The following is a 12,342-nucleotide window of genomic DNA, read 5'->3' as shown; positions in this document are numbered from 1 at the left end:
CATTTGTTCTATATTCACTGAAAAACTATCAAAGGTATTTTTATGAATATTTTTAACAATCATATTTCTTAGTACAGCCATAAGGGACGAGGACAATGGCATCCCCTCAAACTCATGTCTTCAGAGAAGTAGGAATGGTCACAAGAGGTCAGGAAACTGTAAATACCGTCCATTAGAATACATCAAAAGGTATACTTGTTCCCTGTGGAGACCCCTACCCCAGTGCCTTCCCACTCATTCTGAAGGCTAAGGTGAGGCCTTTCATCCCAGGTACCACCCTGCCCCCAGAACAGCACCCAAACAAACACTGTCAGACGCAGGTCTCTAGAGACCAATCAGAAACAAACTGTTTGCTTTCATGAGGCTGCTTTACTGCATTTTCAACTTGGGCCTCACCTGGAACAGGCGCATACACATTGAAGAATGCACTTTGGTACTGTTTTAATCACACATCACCCCACTTGATTCCACAGCATTTCATTAAGGTAAAAGCATCCCTGACAGAGCATACCTTGTCCCAAGTTCTCTGTCAAAAGGCTCTGTATGAGTCAAGGGGGTAGAGACAGCAGTGGCAGTCCACCAGGATGCAGGGCCCCTTCTCCGATCCTAATGTAAATAGGCTGAGTAAGTCACAACCACCAAACCACAAGGAGCTATATATAGCAGGTTGCCTAAAACAAGACAACCATTTTATATTTCTAGGTGGAAAGGCTCAACTCTTGGCTCTTAAGACAACTATTTTTGTACAGTTAAGAGTAAACAATATATCAGGTGAAAAACAGAAAGGGGGATGGAGGGACGGAGGAAGGGAGGGAGGGAAAGAAAGAACACCCACTAGTTGGCATTTCAACTAGTCACTGCCGGTCTTGCATAGTATCTGTTTTCTTGCTTTGTTGGAGGCTTAGGGCTGATGGTCATGTCTGATGCAAACTGGGATCTGCCGGGCTGCACTGGTGGCTCAGCTTGGAGGGCAAGTGCCAGCTAGGGAGAACTGACTGCTGCTACAGGAATCTGGCACAAGGAGGAAGCTATGTTCTGCACAGCTCAACACTGAAGCGGTAGGGAACAGAGATGAGCAAGCCTGACCTTATCATGGCTTTGTCTAACTCCTTCTGGACCTGAGATACCAAAAGGGAGGGGGCCTGTTCAGAGCCTAAGGTCAGCCCTCGCACATTCCTGGCAACAAACTCAGGAAACGGGAAGGTACTTTCTCCCCTCAGAGGAAACGCTGGCAAGACACAGAGCAGTCTACTCATGTGGACTTGGCGCTTCCTCTACCATCCACTTTGACTTAACTAGTAACCTCTGTATCTACATGCCTCTTCTACGGAACAGTTTCCAGAATGCTACAGGGAAAAGTGCATTTCTGGGTCATCAAAGGAAAGCCATGCAGCAGTCTAGTCCTCAAAATCTGCTCCTCCTCCTAAGAACTTTAACCAGCTCCATTCTCTCTAGAGGCTAAACTAAGGAGCATTCTACAATTGATGAGGAAAGGGCTGGCTAAGAAAGGTTTAAGACCCTAATGAGTTTGGTTTTTAAAAAAGAAACAGCAAAAGCTATAATTAAAATACAACAAAATTCCACTCATTATTTAGCTCACACTATGGGGTTTTCCCTATTAAGTACCCTATATATTACAGTGTATTCAGGGGATGTAGGTACATCTCAAATGAAAGAAGCAAAGAGAAACAAAAGCCATTCTAAACCTCTGTCACTTAGGTGTCCCCATCATTCACAAACTGTATAACTTTCACTATTATTCATACCTAGAGAACTACAGCAGAAACCAAAACAGTGGGTCTTCATCTAAAGTGGGGCTGGGGCTGGTCCAGCTCTAAGATCCCATGATAATGAGCTAGCCTCTACTCTCTCCTGAGGGCTCTCCACTTCAGTGACAAGCTAAGAAGAAGAAACCTCAAGTTATTGCCAGTTCTGGTGAGAGGTAAGCCCATGGAATGCACTAGGAGGTCACTCAAGTGAAGAAAGGGCTTCTCTGGCCCTATCAGTGGTCCAGACCTGCCTCATTTCTTGGAACTTGAAGTAAATGCAGCTTCTGAACAAGGCAACTGGTCTATAATCACTGCAGGAGAAAATCCAATCTTCCCAGGAAGTTACTTAGGAAATCGAAAAAGAAGAATTAATCAAACTCATAAATAGTGATGAGGTATGGAAAATGTTGCCAGTGACAGGCTGAATGCTAGATCGATGTCCTGAACAGGACCAATGAAGAGCAATGTTACAGATGAAATGGCTTTTCAAAGATCATTAACACATTCTGTAGCCACACACATGTCCATACACATTGCACTAGACAAGTCCCCCAACAAGGACCATCCGATGGTCCCACACAGGGTGTCTAAGAGCTCAAAAGTGCCCATTGAACACAACCTTCAGTCATCAGCTCCTCGTTTTAGTTAATGGCTAGTTTGTAATCAGACAATAATTAGTTAAATAGCTTTACTCTCCAAGGGGCATTTTACCTTAAAAATAATTTTAAAACGACATTTATGACCAGTACATCCTCTATACAAAAAAAAATGTTTGGGGTTTTGTTTTGTTTCTTTTAATAAGTGAGGTCAATTAAGAAAGGATTCCTAGACAAGCCTTGGCCAGATTTCTTTTTTTTTTAAGAAGTAACTAAGGGACAGAGGTTAGTTGCTGGCTGACTAATCCCTGACTTGCTGCCATCAGGTACAGATGACTTCTTCCAACAGGTGCAGTCAGCTGCTCATGAATGTTACCTCTCTGGAGAAGAGCTACCAAACCCTTTTGAGGAATGGTGCATCTCTTCATTTCCCATCAGAAAGACTCACCCTCCTGTTCCTCATAATTTCCTCTTTAATAAGAAAACAAAACAAGCAGAACACATATACAAAAGGAACATAGCAGAGTATGGGCAATTCCAGGGTGAACAGAACTGCAGTGACTTGTGAGAAGTATTTGTTTTGTGGAATAGTATCTTTCACTCTAGTGCACCAACCCTCCCAACCATTCTGTTTCCCTGTCTCTTTACTCTTTAGGAATCCGAGTCCACAGCTGTACTTGCAAAGGACTTCAGTAAAGCACTGAGATGGAAGTTTCCAGAAACAAAGTATTCAGGGTTAGTGACTAGATGTGGGAGCATCTTGCATGCAGCACTTTGGTAGTTTTCCTATCTTCCAAACTAAGTGGACTAAAAGGTAAGCCTTCCTCCTCCAGATAAACTGTTCAGCAGGAAGCATGGGAAACACTGTCTACAGCACCCTGGGTCTCACTGAGGTACATAGGGACATCCACAGTCCAGCCCAGTGTCTGCAATACTCGCTTAGCAGTAACACTGCACCTGCAGCCTACGCTTGTTGCCACTGCTATGAATACTCTTAAAATCAAGGTAGTAACTAGGGGCGAGGGGATATTTAAAATATATACTTTTCATCTATTAAAATAGTTTATCTTTTTACCAAAACCAAAAATTAATTCCAACTGAAAGTGTTTTTCTAATGATTAGTGACATATAAAAGAGTGGCACATGGAAAAATAAGTGTCTTTGCTACTCCCAGTAAGACCAGTCTTCCTTTCAATAATAATTACTAGGATCATAAAGGGAATATATGAAATGGCAGAGATTTCAAGGGTTTTTCTAATGGAATCTCCTTATATCTGCAGACCAGGGTCAGCTCTCCTATTTGGGGCATTGGCATGCCTTCTAGCAGCCCTTGAAGAGAAGTAAAGTGTTATCAATATAAAGTAATGAGACTATTGCATGTTTTTAAAACATACACCCACACCTAGGGACACACAGGTCCCCACCAGAGTATTCTCTGAAGCCACCTATCTTAGCGATGGCCACACACATCCAGCATCCCTGACAACGGTCAGCTATGAGCTGCAGAGAAAGTAGCTCTGTCTGCTTCAAGGGGACACCATGCTTGGGACTCCACATGCTCCTTCCAACTTTCTTAGAAGCTTCAAGCACTCTGGGCTAACTCCAAATCTGAAGTTCTCTCATCTAGAATACCAAAAGCCTGACATCTGCCCTGAGGAAATAGCACTAGAGGTGACCTCCCTCAGCACTAAGGAGGGAGTCTGTAGCTCTAGTTACTTCTAGACTTTGACTGCTTCAGAAACATTCTGATCAAAGGCAACTTCACTGGAAAACTATGCGTATCCTGCAGGGACCTTTCAAGAGGGCCAGCATTGATGCCCTGGAAGGTTTGTTAAAATGCCAGTCACATGACTATGGTAACAGCTTATACAGACACAGGGAACAGCAGCCCACCTGAGAGTCCCTAAAATCATAACATAATCCTTATTCTCATTGAGCCCAGAAGGGCAGAAGCACCAAGCACCACCAGGGATGCAAAAGACACATGGTGTCAGCTGCTAAGAAAAATAAACCCCAAAGGTCCATGGGACTGAATTCACCAGCTGCATCCAGCTAGATACCTTGTTTCCACAGTATGGAGTCTCAGCATTGTCCCTTGCCTGGCTTTGGGGCAAGTTTTTCCTGATTTTTAGACCAAAATTTCAGATAGCCATTGCCACATGGAAAGAAGTAAGAAGCCTCATATTAGTTCATCTCACAGGCTAGGACTCCTGGGAAAACAGGAGTCTGTAAACCGGGTAGGTAAGATCACTGCAGTTCTATCATTTACATCTCAGCAAAGCTACAATCTCAGCAATGTTAACTGCTTCTAGGCAGGCTTTGCAATGTCACAGTCAATGCCTTGCCAGCCTCCCTAGGTAGCCCTGGCATGCCCGTGGGTTGTATTTCCTTTGGGCACCCTGTGATTGTGGAGAATCCATGGGACTTGTGGCCAGGAGACACAGTGGTCAGCCTGGGCTACCCCACTTGGCAGCTGAGAGAACCTGAATGTCTGCACTGCAGCTTCATTATCCAGCTGACACCACTTACAAGTTAGGTCTCAGGAAGACCAGGTGTCAATCACACAGCATCAATCAAATGTCATAGTTTAAACAGAGAATATAATTACCTTCTGGAGAAGCAAAAGGAAGTTCTAAGCTCAACTGATTTAGGTATGTAGGTACTCGTGGCAAAGGGGAGACGAAGACAAACATGATCACCTATTTTATCTTGGACTTTCCAAAGCACTGCACTGTTTGTCTCTGAAGAGTGCATGTTTATCTGCAAGGCTGACTTAAATACTGCTCTTACGAGTATAAGAAGGGATCCTCTCCCTGCCATCTCTAACACTGGCCATCATATTCATGAATAAGGCCATTCAGAATCTCATTCCAAGTGTGTGCCGCCAGATTTGGGCCCAGAAGCCTTCAGAGTTGGCTCACTCAGTGGCCCGGGTCCCAGAGAGCCAAAGATGCAGACCCTTGGCTTTGATTACCAAGGCCCCAAAGCCTCTCAGAACCATATTGGACAGTGTTTTGCCATTGAAAGAAACTCAAAGTAAGAACATTCAGCTAGCTCTTTTGGATAAATGACTGAGGTCAAGGACCTCTGAAAAGCAGGTAACATTACATTGTACAGTCAGTGCTACTTGGTCCCAGCCAGGCTGCCGGACCGTAAGAGATACTGATCCATGTTTCCTTTCCGCCTGTTCCCAGTCCGCCTCTCACTGTCAAATATGCGCTGTGACTGCAGAGCCATTGGCTGGTCCTCTTCCTCCTGCTGCCATTTCCGCCCCACCTCATGCAGCCCTGAGTCTTTGGGGGCCTGGCCCATGTCACTGCTGGGTGGTCGCAGTTTCTTAACACCATTTTGTTCCAAGTGCTTGGTCTTACAGCGCCTTTTCCGGCCCCTACGCAGGGTAGGAATTGGCTCCTCTCCTAAACTGTCAACCAGAACACCATTAGCCAGATCAAAGTGACTGAGTGTCTTTAGCTGTTTCTTTGTTTTGAGAGCCCCACCCAAAACATCATTTTTGGGCAGCACTGAATTAACTGCTGAGATCTTCATGACTGTGCTTATACAAGTTTTGTCTAATGTGGCATCTAGGGTGGATCTTGACTCCTCAAACTGCTCCCCTTCCAAAGAAGGCCCAGTGGCTACTCCTCTGTGCTCTGAGAAATGGCAGCTTTCCAGTGGAACCTCGTGGCTCCTTTTTCTAACATAGTCCTGTCCCATTTTTGTCTGGTTAACAGAAGGGAAATACTCAAGGGCAGGGGAGGTGGGCCCAGCACACTCTGAAAGCATCTGGGCCCTGGACAGTCTTGTACTTAAAGCCAGAGGCAGCCTCTCCTTGCTGGAATGGATAGCTTCAGAGCCTGGCAACTCTTCCCCTCCTTCGGGGGCCAGGGATGTGAGAGTGGCTTTGGAAAGGGTCTTCTTGAACTGCCGCTCCTGGAAGATCTGCTCCCACTTCTTGAGGATCCGTGGACTAGCCTCGTAGGAAGTCTGCTTCTGCAGGCTTCTGGTCAGGTTGCGAGGTGTTGACTTGATGATGAGAGGGCTTAGCACGCGGCCGTCGGGGAGTCTCTTGGGAGGGGTGCACGGTGAGCAGACAATGGGCTTGAAGTGGTTTAGTTCTTCAGAGATACTGTCATTGCTTTCAGGGCTGATAGAGCGCTCTGGCTTGTGCAAGGGAGCCAAGGATGAAAGGGAGCTGAAGGGCAGGCGCTTTTCTACGGTTAAGTCAGGGGCCGAGAGGCAGCGGTTGTTTTGAGTGGACAGGAGAACACCAATAATGGGGGTGGATCCTGGAGTTATAGTTGTGACCTGAAAGAAATACAAAGATTGTGTATGTGTGTAGTGTGTGTTTATATTTTTCTTTACTTTTTGTATTATTTTTTATTTTTAAAAACGCACGTGCGTGCGTGCGTGCATACGTGTGTGTGTGTGTGTGTGTGTGTGTGTGTATGTGTGTGTGTGTATGCATATGTATGTGCAGGTGTCCAAAGAGGCCAGAAGAGGGTGTTGGATCCCCTGGAGCTAGAATTATGGGAAGCAACTGCCTGATGTGGATCTAGTTCTCTGCAAGAACAAGTGCTCTTAATTATCGAGCCATCCCTCTAGCCCTCTCACACAGGTATTTGTTTCTACTTAAGCCCTTTACATGATGCGAGAATAGGGAAGGAAGGTAGAGAAAGGGTAATGTGTACTGAAAAAGAAATTCCTAGCCTAAAACATATACACACACTTGAAGGAGTTATCAACATTAAAATATGAAGATACTTTTAGGAAGGTGTCTATAGGGCTGGAGAGATGGCTCAGTGGTTGGGAGGGCTGGCTGATCTTCCAGAGGTCCTGAGTTCGGTTCCCAGCAACCACATGATGACTGTGAGATTTGGTGGGATTTGGTGCCCTCTGCTGGCCTGCAGGGATACATTCAGGCAGAGCACTGTATACATAATAAATAAATAAATCTTATTTAAAAAGACATTTTTTTAAAAAGGTATCTATAATGGCTTAATACCCCCATCTGTTCACTAATTTGAACCTTCTTTCTTCATACTTATCTGTACAATTCTGTACATAACTAATGTAATCTGCCTTGTGCAGGGGAAGCTATGCGTGTGTTGAGGGAGAAGACAGGTGGGAGAGCCCCAGCAGCCTGAGGCCGAAGTGTACCTTGGCTCTGTTGGGTGGAGCTGTTCTGAGCCTGCTCTTCACTCTGTCCTGAACTGTGTCACTGCAGCTCTGACTCCTCTGCACCTTGGTGTTAAGCTTCCTAAAAAAAGAATATATAGTTAAAATTAGTCCATACATGAGTTTAGGAAAAGATGACCACCTCTTTCACCATTCTAATTCACTCACCAAGAAAGAATTCCCTCAGGAAGCTATAATAGAAAATGGGTTAACTTATTAACCAAATGCCAAAGAGGAAGAAAGGACACTTAGCTCAGGCTTGTTTCCAGACCCTGCCTTGATGAAGGAGAGAGGACGGCTGTTTGCTAGGCTTACAGAGTAGGGGTACTTTACCTCCCTGAGAAGGGTGTGTAGAACATTCAATCTCCTTACAAACAAAACGTGTTCTTCTGATTAGACCCAAACCTCTTCACAAGCAATCTAAGGCAGCCATGAAACAGAAATGGAAACATTTAGGAAGATGCACTACAATGCTCTGTGTTTTTATTTAGGGAGTCAAAATTAAGTGTAATGTCTTGCTAACCCATTTACATTTGAGTTTCCAGAGACCTAAGTCCCACTGACTTAAAAGTGTTCCAGAACACGATTTTTATCTTGTGTATTATGACTTTAGAATTTTTGTTGCACTTAATGTGTGTGGGTGTTTTGCCTGCATGTATATCTGTATAACACATACATACCTGGTGACCACACCTGGGAGAGGGCACTGAATCCCCTAGGACTGCAGTGACAAATGGTTGTGAGCTGCTATGTGCATGCTAGGAATCTAACCTGGGTCCTCTGGAACACTGAGCCATCTCCTGAGCTCCTGTACTATGGCTTACCACACTCCTCAGTACCTGCACTGAATGCTGTGGTCCACTGCACTACAGTGCGATAAATGAAGTAACGGGGAGGTTGTCATCTAACTAAAGCTCCCCGTGGTTTGTTGTTGTCTTTCACTTCTCAAGGATTTTATAATATAGTTGTTACATTTGAGTCTTTGATTCATCTGAACTAAACTTTGCATGTGGAAAAGGTTGGGGGTCTAACTTCCTATCAGTTCTATGGAATTTACTAAGGAATTGCATGCAGACAATAAGCAGTCATTATATTACACTACAACTTATTTTTCAACTCTGCTTTTATCAAACATTTATCACATACTCAGTACATACAAGACACTGATGGGCCCAGGCACTGAGAATCCAGAAAAGATGAGACAGTCCAGGTCTTCAGGGAATCAGATCAGTGGGACAGACAAATGTCTCAGTTTGTAAATTACATAATTTTTTTTGGTTTTACGAGACAGGGTTTCTCTGTATTGTTTTGGAGGCTGTCGGACCAGCCTGGCCTCGAACTCATAGAGATCCGTCTGCCTCTGCCTCCCGAGTGCTGGGATTAAAGGCGTGCGCCACCACCGCCCAGCTGTAAATTATATAATTTAAAGGCATAATAAAACAGTCATGGCATAAGAGGCAGAAATGGCAAAAAAGAGTGTTATTAATAACTGAGATGGAATAAAAAACTGAAAAATCTATAACATGTTCATTTTGCTGAATGAATATGTATTTGAATAAGTATTTGCAATAAATCAAGGCAGACACATCACTATGTAGACAATTCTAAACAAATTATTTCCTCAACTGACACTATTTAGCTCTTTAATGGGATGCATCATATGAACTCTTTTGTAGGAAATATTCTAACATCAGAACTAGCTCATAGAAAACTTAGGGAGGGAGGTATGGTGGGAGGGAGGGAGGAAGGGAGGGAAAAGGAGGAAGGATCATCCTAGTAGAGAAGGTCTGGCTACCACTCAGAATAGCTTCTATTCCAGCACCTATGTGGTTTCTCCCATTCTATGTCTTATGGCCATACAGGGAAAATGGTGGCTGTGTAACACATACTTGCATTTTAAAAACAAATTCAGTAGTTAACTCAAATGAGATGAGAATCTCCCACAATTTTGGAGGAGGCAAAAAACTTCAATATCACCTTAAGAAGACAGCTCCTTAGAAGCAAGCTGGATTGATACTTTACTTAGAAAATATTTAAGTTTATTTGCATTTCTAGAAGTTAGGCAAACTATCAGTTACCTAAGACCTGAGGTGGTCATGACTCATGTGTTTGGTCCCTAGGAAGTGGCACTGTTAGGAGGTGTGACCTTTTTGGAGGAAGTATGTCACTATGGGGATGGGCTTTGGGGTCATATATGTTCAAGTTATACTCAGTGTGGCACACAGTCTCCTGTTGCCTGCAGATCCAAGGTGTAGAACTCTCAGCTCCTTCTCCAGCACCATGTCTGCCTACACACTGCCATGCTTCCTGCCATGACAATAATGGAGTAAATCTCTGAAACTAAGTCAGCCCCAATTAAATGTTTTCCTTTATAAGAATTGCCATGGTCATGGTGACTTTTCACAGCAATAGAAACCCTAAGACACCACCACAAAGGGCTTTTTAAAAAATGTGCACCATGGATTTAGAGCTGAAAGAGGCAGTATTATTATTTCAAATACATGGCTTTTGGTGAGGCAAACAGACAATGAGAGGAAAAGATTTTCTGACCAATACAAAAAAGAAGACCTTTGCAACTTTTGGTACAGCAGTTCTCTGGAACACTGAATCCGATGCCACTGGAGGAGTCAAGCTGAAGCTGCATCTAAACCACGAGTTCCCAATTTTGTATTAGGAATTAACAATACAGGCTATGAATCCATCTTGTCAGGGGTAATGACCAAGGTGACAGTCCAAATTACAGACACACAAATGACAACTGCCTGCAGCTGGGAAAATCACTTCCCATCTCTCCCCCTCAGCTCCATATTGGTGAAGAAAAGACCCAGGGAGCAAACTCACATTTGTAGTGATGAAGCACAAATGAAGACACCTACAGAAGTTTCTGATAGTGAAAATATTTCTGATAAACTTTAGCATCATTGAAATTTTCTTTATCATTTCATTTGGAAAGCACACTTTGAGCAGCAACTTGATGCAAAGAAAAAGAACTGGAGACCAGCTCATAACAAGGTAATTCAGAGACACATTTTGTCACCGAAGGCTACCACAATAGAGTGTCATGAGAGGGTAATTATTATATATAACCTCAGAGTCTGTTCTTCTAAGGGTTTCATCTCTCACATTCTTGCATGTTGATTCCCAGCTGTGCCAGCACCATGTAAAGAGGTAATGTTTCTTCCCAATGAATGATCTTAACACCTTCTTGAGAATTAACTGACCACAATGTACACACCACTTCTGGACTCCCAATCCTAAATCCATTGTTCTATATCCATTCCCTCTTCCAGCATCACACTGTTTTGATTGCTACCATCAATATGTCCTTTCTCTGGGCAGTGTTGGTCATTTGGAATCTCCTGATCCCACATGTGAATTTTAGTATCAGTGTCCACTTCTGCAAGAGAGTCTACTGAAACTTCAGCATGTACATACTGAACCTATTCATAAAAATTATTCAGGTATTACTGACATTCTAACAAATTAAGTCTACCAAGATGTCATTCCTTTATTTAGGTTCTATAACAAAAAAACTTTGGTGTTTCAGTATTAAGATTTTATGCTTTTCTGGTTAACTTTATTTCTAATTATTCTACTGTTTGATCCTAGTAATGGAGCAAAATGGGATGGTTTACTCATTGCACTTTTAAAGAGGGCAACTTGCAGAAGATAAAACTGACTCCTGCAAGTTGCCCTCTTACCTCCACAGGAACACATACACATACACACACTTATATACATAATAGGTGTAAAAGATAAATAAAACTAAGTCTTAATGAAGATGATGGTATTAATAAGATTTTGGCTTGATGTGACACCTATGGGAGACAGACTCCAATGATGCTTCCTTGTGGGTTGGTCATGCTCATATAATATCCAATTTGCTGTCTCAAAACCTAAACTAACAATTGAACTTCACCTGACTTGAATATTTGTAAGATGAGTCCTGAGATCCAGATTATATAGTATCAATCTTAACGTGAGCTAAAAAAAAAGTCTAAAGTCAGTGCTTGCATATTAACTGGTTCTATCGTGGCAAGAATAGGCTAGGAGATAGGAAAGAAGATATGGAAGAAATGTTCTACAAGCACACTCCTCTGTGCTTGTGCAATTCTGTCCGAGAGAGAATAACTTTTAAGGCCTTTATGTAATGGCATATTAATCTGCAGGCCATCTTTCATAAGAATGAATTACACCAGTACAAGAGTAGAGCCAGAACTGGGGATAAGCAATTCACACATTCAGTATGTACTCCAACAGGGGCAATGACCCTTTGGTACAGGAACAATTTATTCTTTAAAGTATATTTCACAGTATAATATTAATTGTGATTTCTTATTAGAAAGAATGATTTTATTTTCTTCCTGTTTTATAATTACTAAGATATAAATATGATTGGGTATACATAATCAGGAAGTGACAACTATTCTGACTTGTAGTGCTGGAAGAACATCTGTACTGGCTCACACACAGTGAGTGTATCTTCATCACTGTGTGTGACACAGGCTTACCCACTTACTGGTTCTGATTCTATCAACTAAGCTATCAGTCTAGGACAAATGGCCATTCCACAAACTTCACACACGTGAATAAACATGAAGGGAAGGCCCTGCAGGAGGTACTATCACTCCAGGGATGACACCTACAGCAAAAGGAGACCTGGTGACTTTTACTCTTAGAAATCTTCAACAAAGGACACCAAACTGCTCCTGAAGACCATACACAAAGGTTTCTGGAGCAGACAGTGAAGCAGAGACCTTCCAGGACAGACCCTATAACGAAGTTAGAGACTTGGTAGCTTG

The 12,342-nt window shown here is 43.0% G+C and overlaps 1 protein-coding gene across 2 annotated transcripts in view; it reads right to left on the bottom strand.

The window, feature by feature from the left end:
• Positions 1–349: 349 nt before the first annotated feature.
• Positions 350–12,342, bottom strand: part of Rnf169 (ring finger protein 169) — a 54,315-nt gene continuing 42,322 nt past the window's right edge. For both annotated transcript variants that reach the window (XM_021229509.2, XM_040758119.1), the window contains exons 5-6: positions 7,523–7,622; positions 350–6,670 (exon numbers count right to left, since the gene is read on the bottom strand). In XM_021229509.2, coding sequence (XP_021085168.2) covers positions 5,489–6,670; positions 7,523–7,622 — 1,282 coding nt within the window. In that variant the 3' untranslated portion in view covers positions 350–5,488. The remainder of the gene's footprint in view (positions 6,671–7,522; positions 7,623–12,342) is intronic.

The sequence above is a fragment of the Mesocricetus auratus genome, unplaced genomic scaffold (genome assembly GCF_017639785.1).
Source record: "Mesocricetus auratus isolate SY011 unplaced genomic scaffold, BCM_Maur_2.0 Super-Scaffold_4256, whole genome shotgun sequence".
Taxonomy (NCBI): Eukaryota; Metazoa; Chordata; class Mammalia; order Rodentia; family Cricetidae; genus Mesocricetus; species Mesocricetus auratus.
The sequence above is the reverse complement of the archived record's forward strand: the minus strand, read 5'-3'. Positions and strand labels throughout refer to the sequence as shown.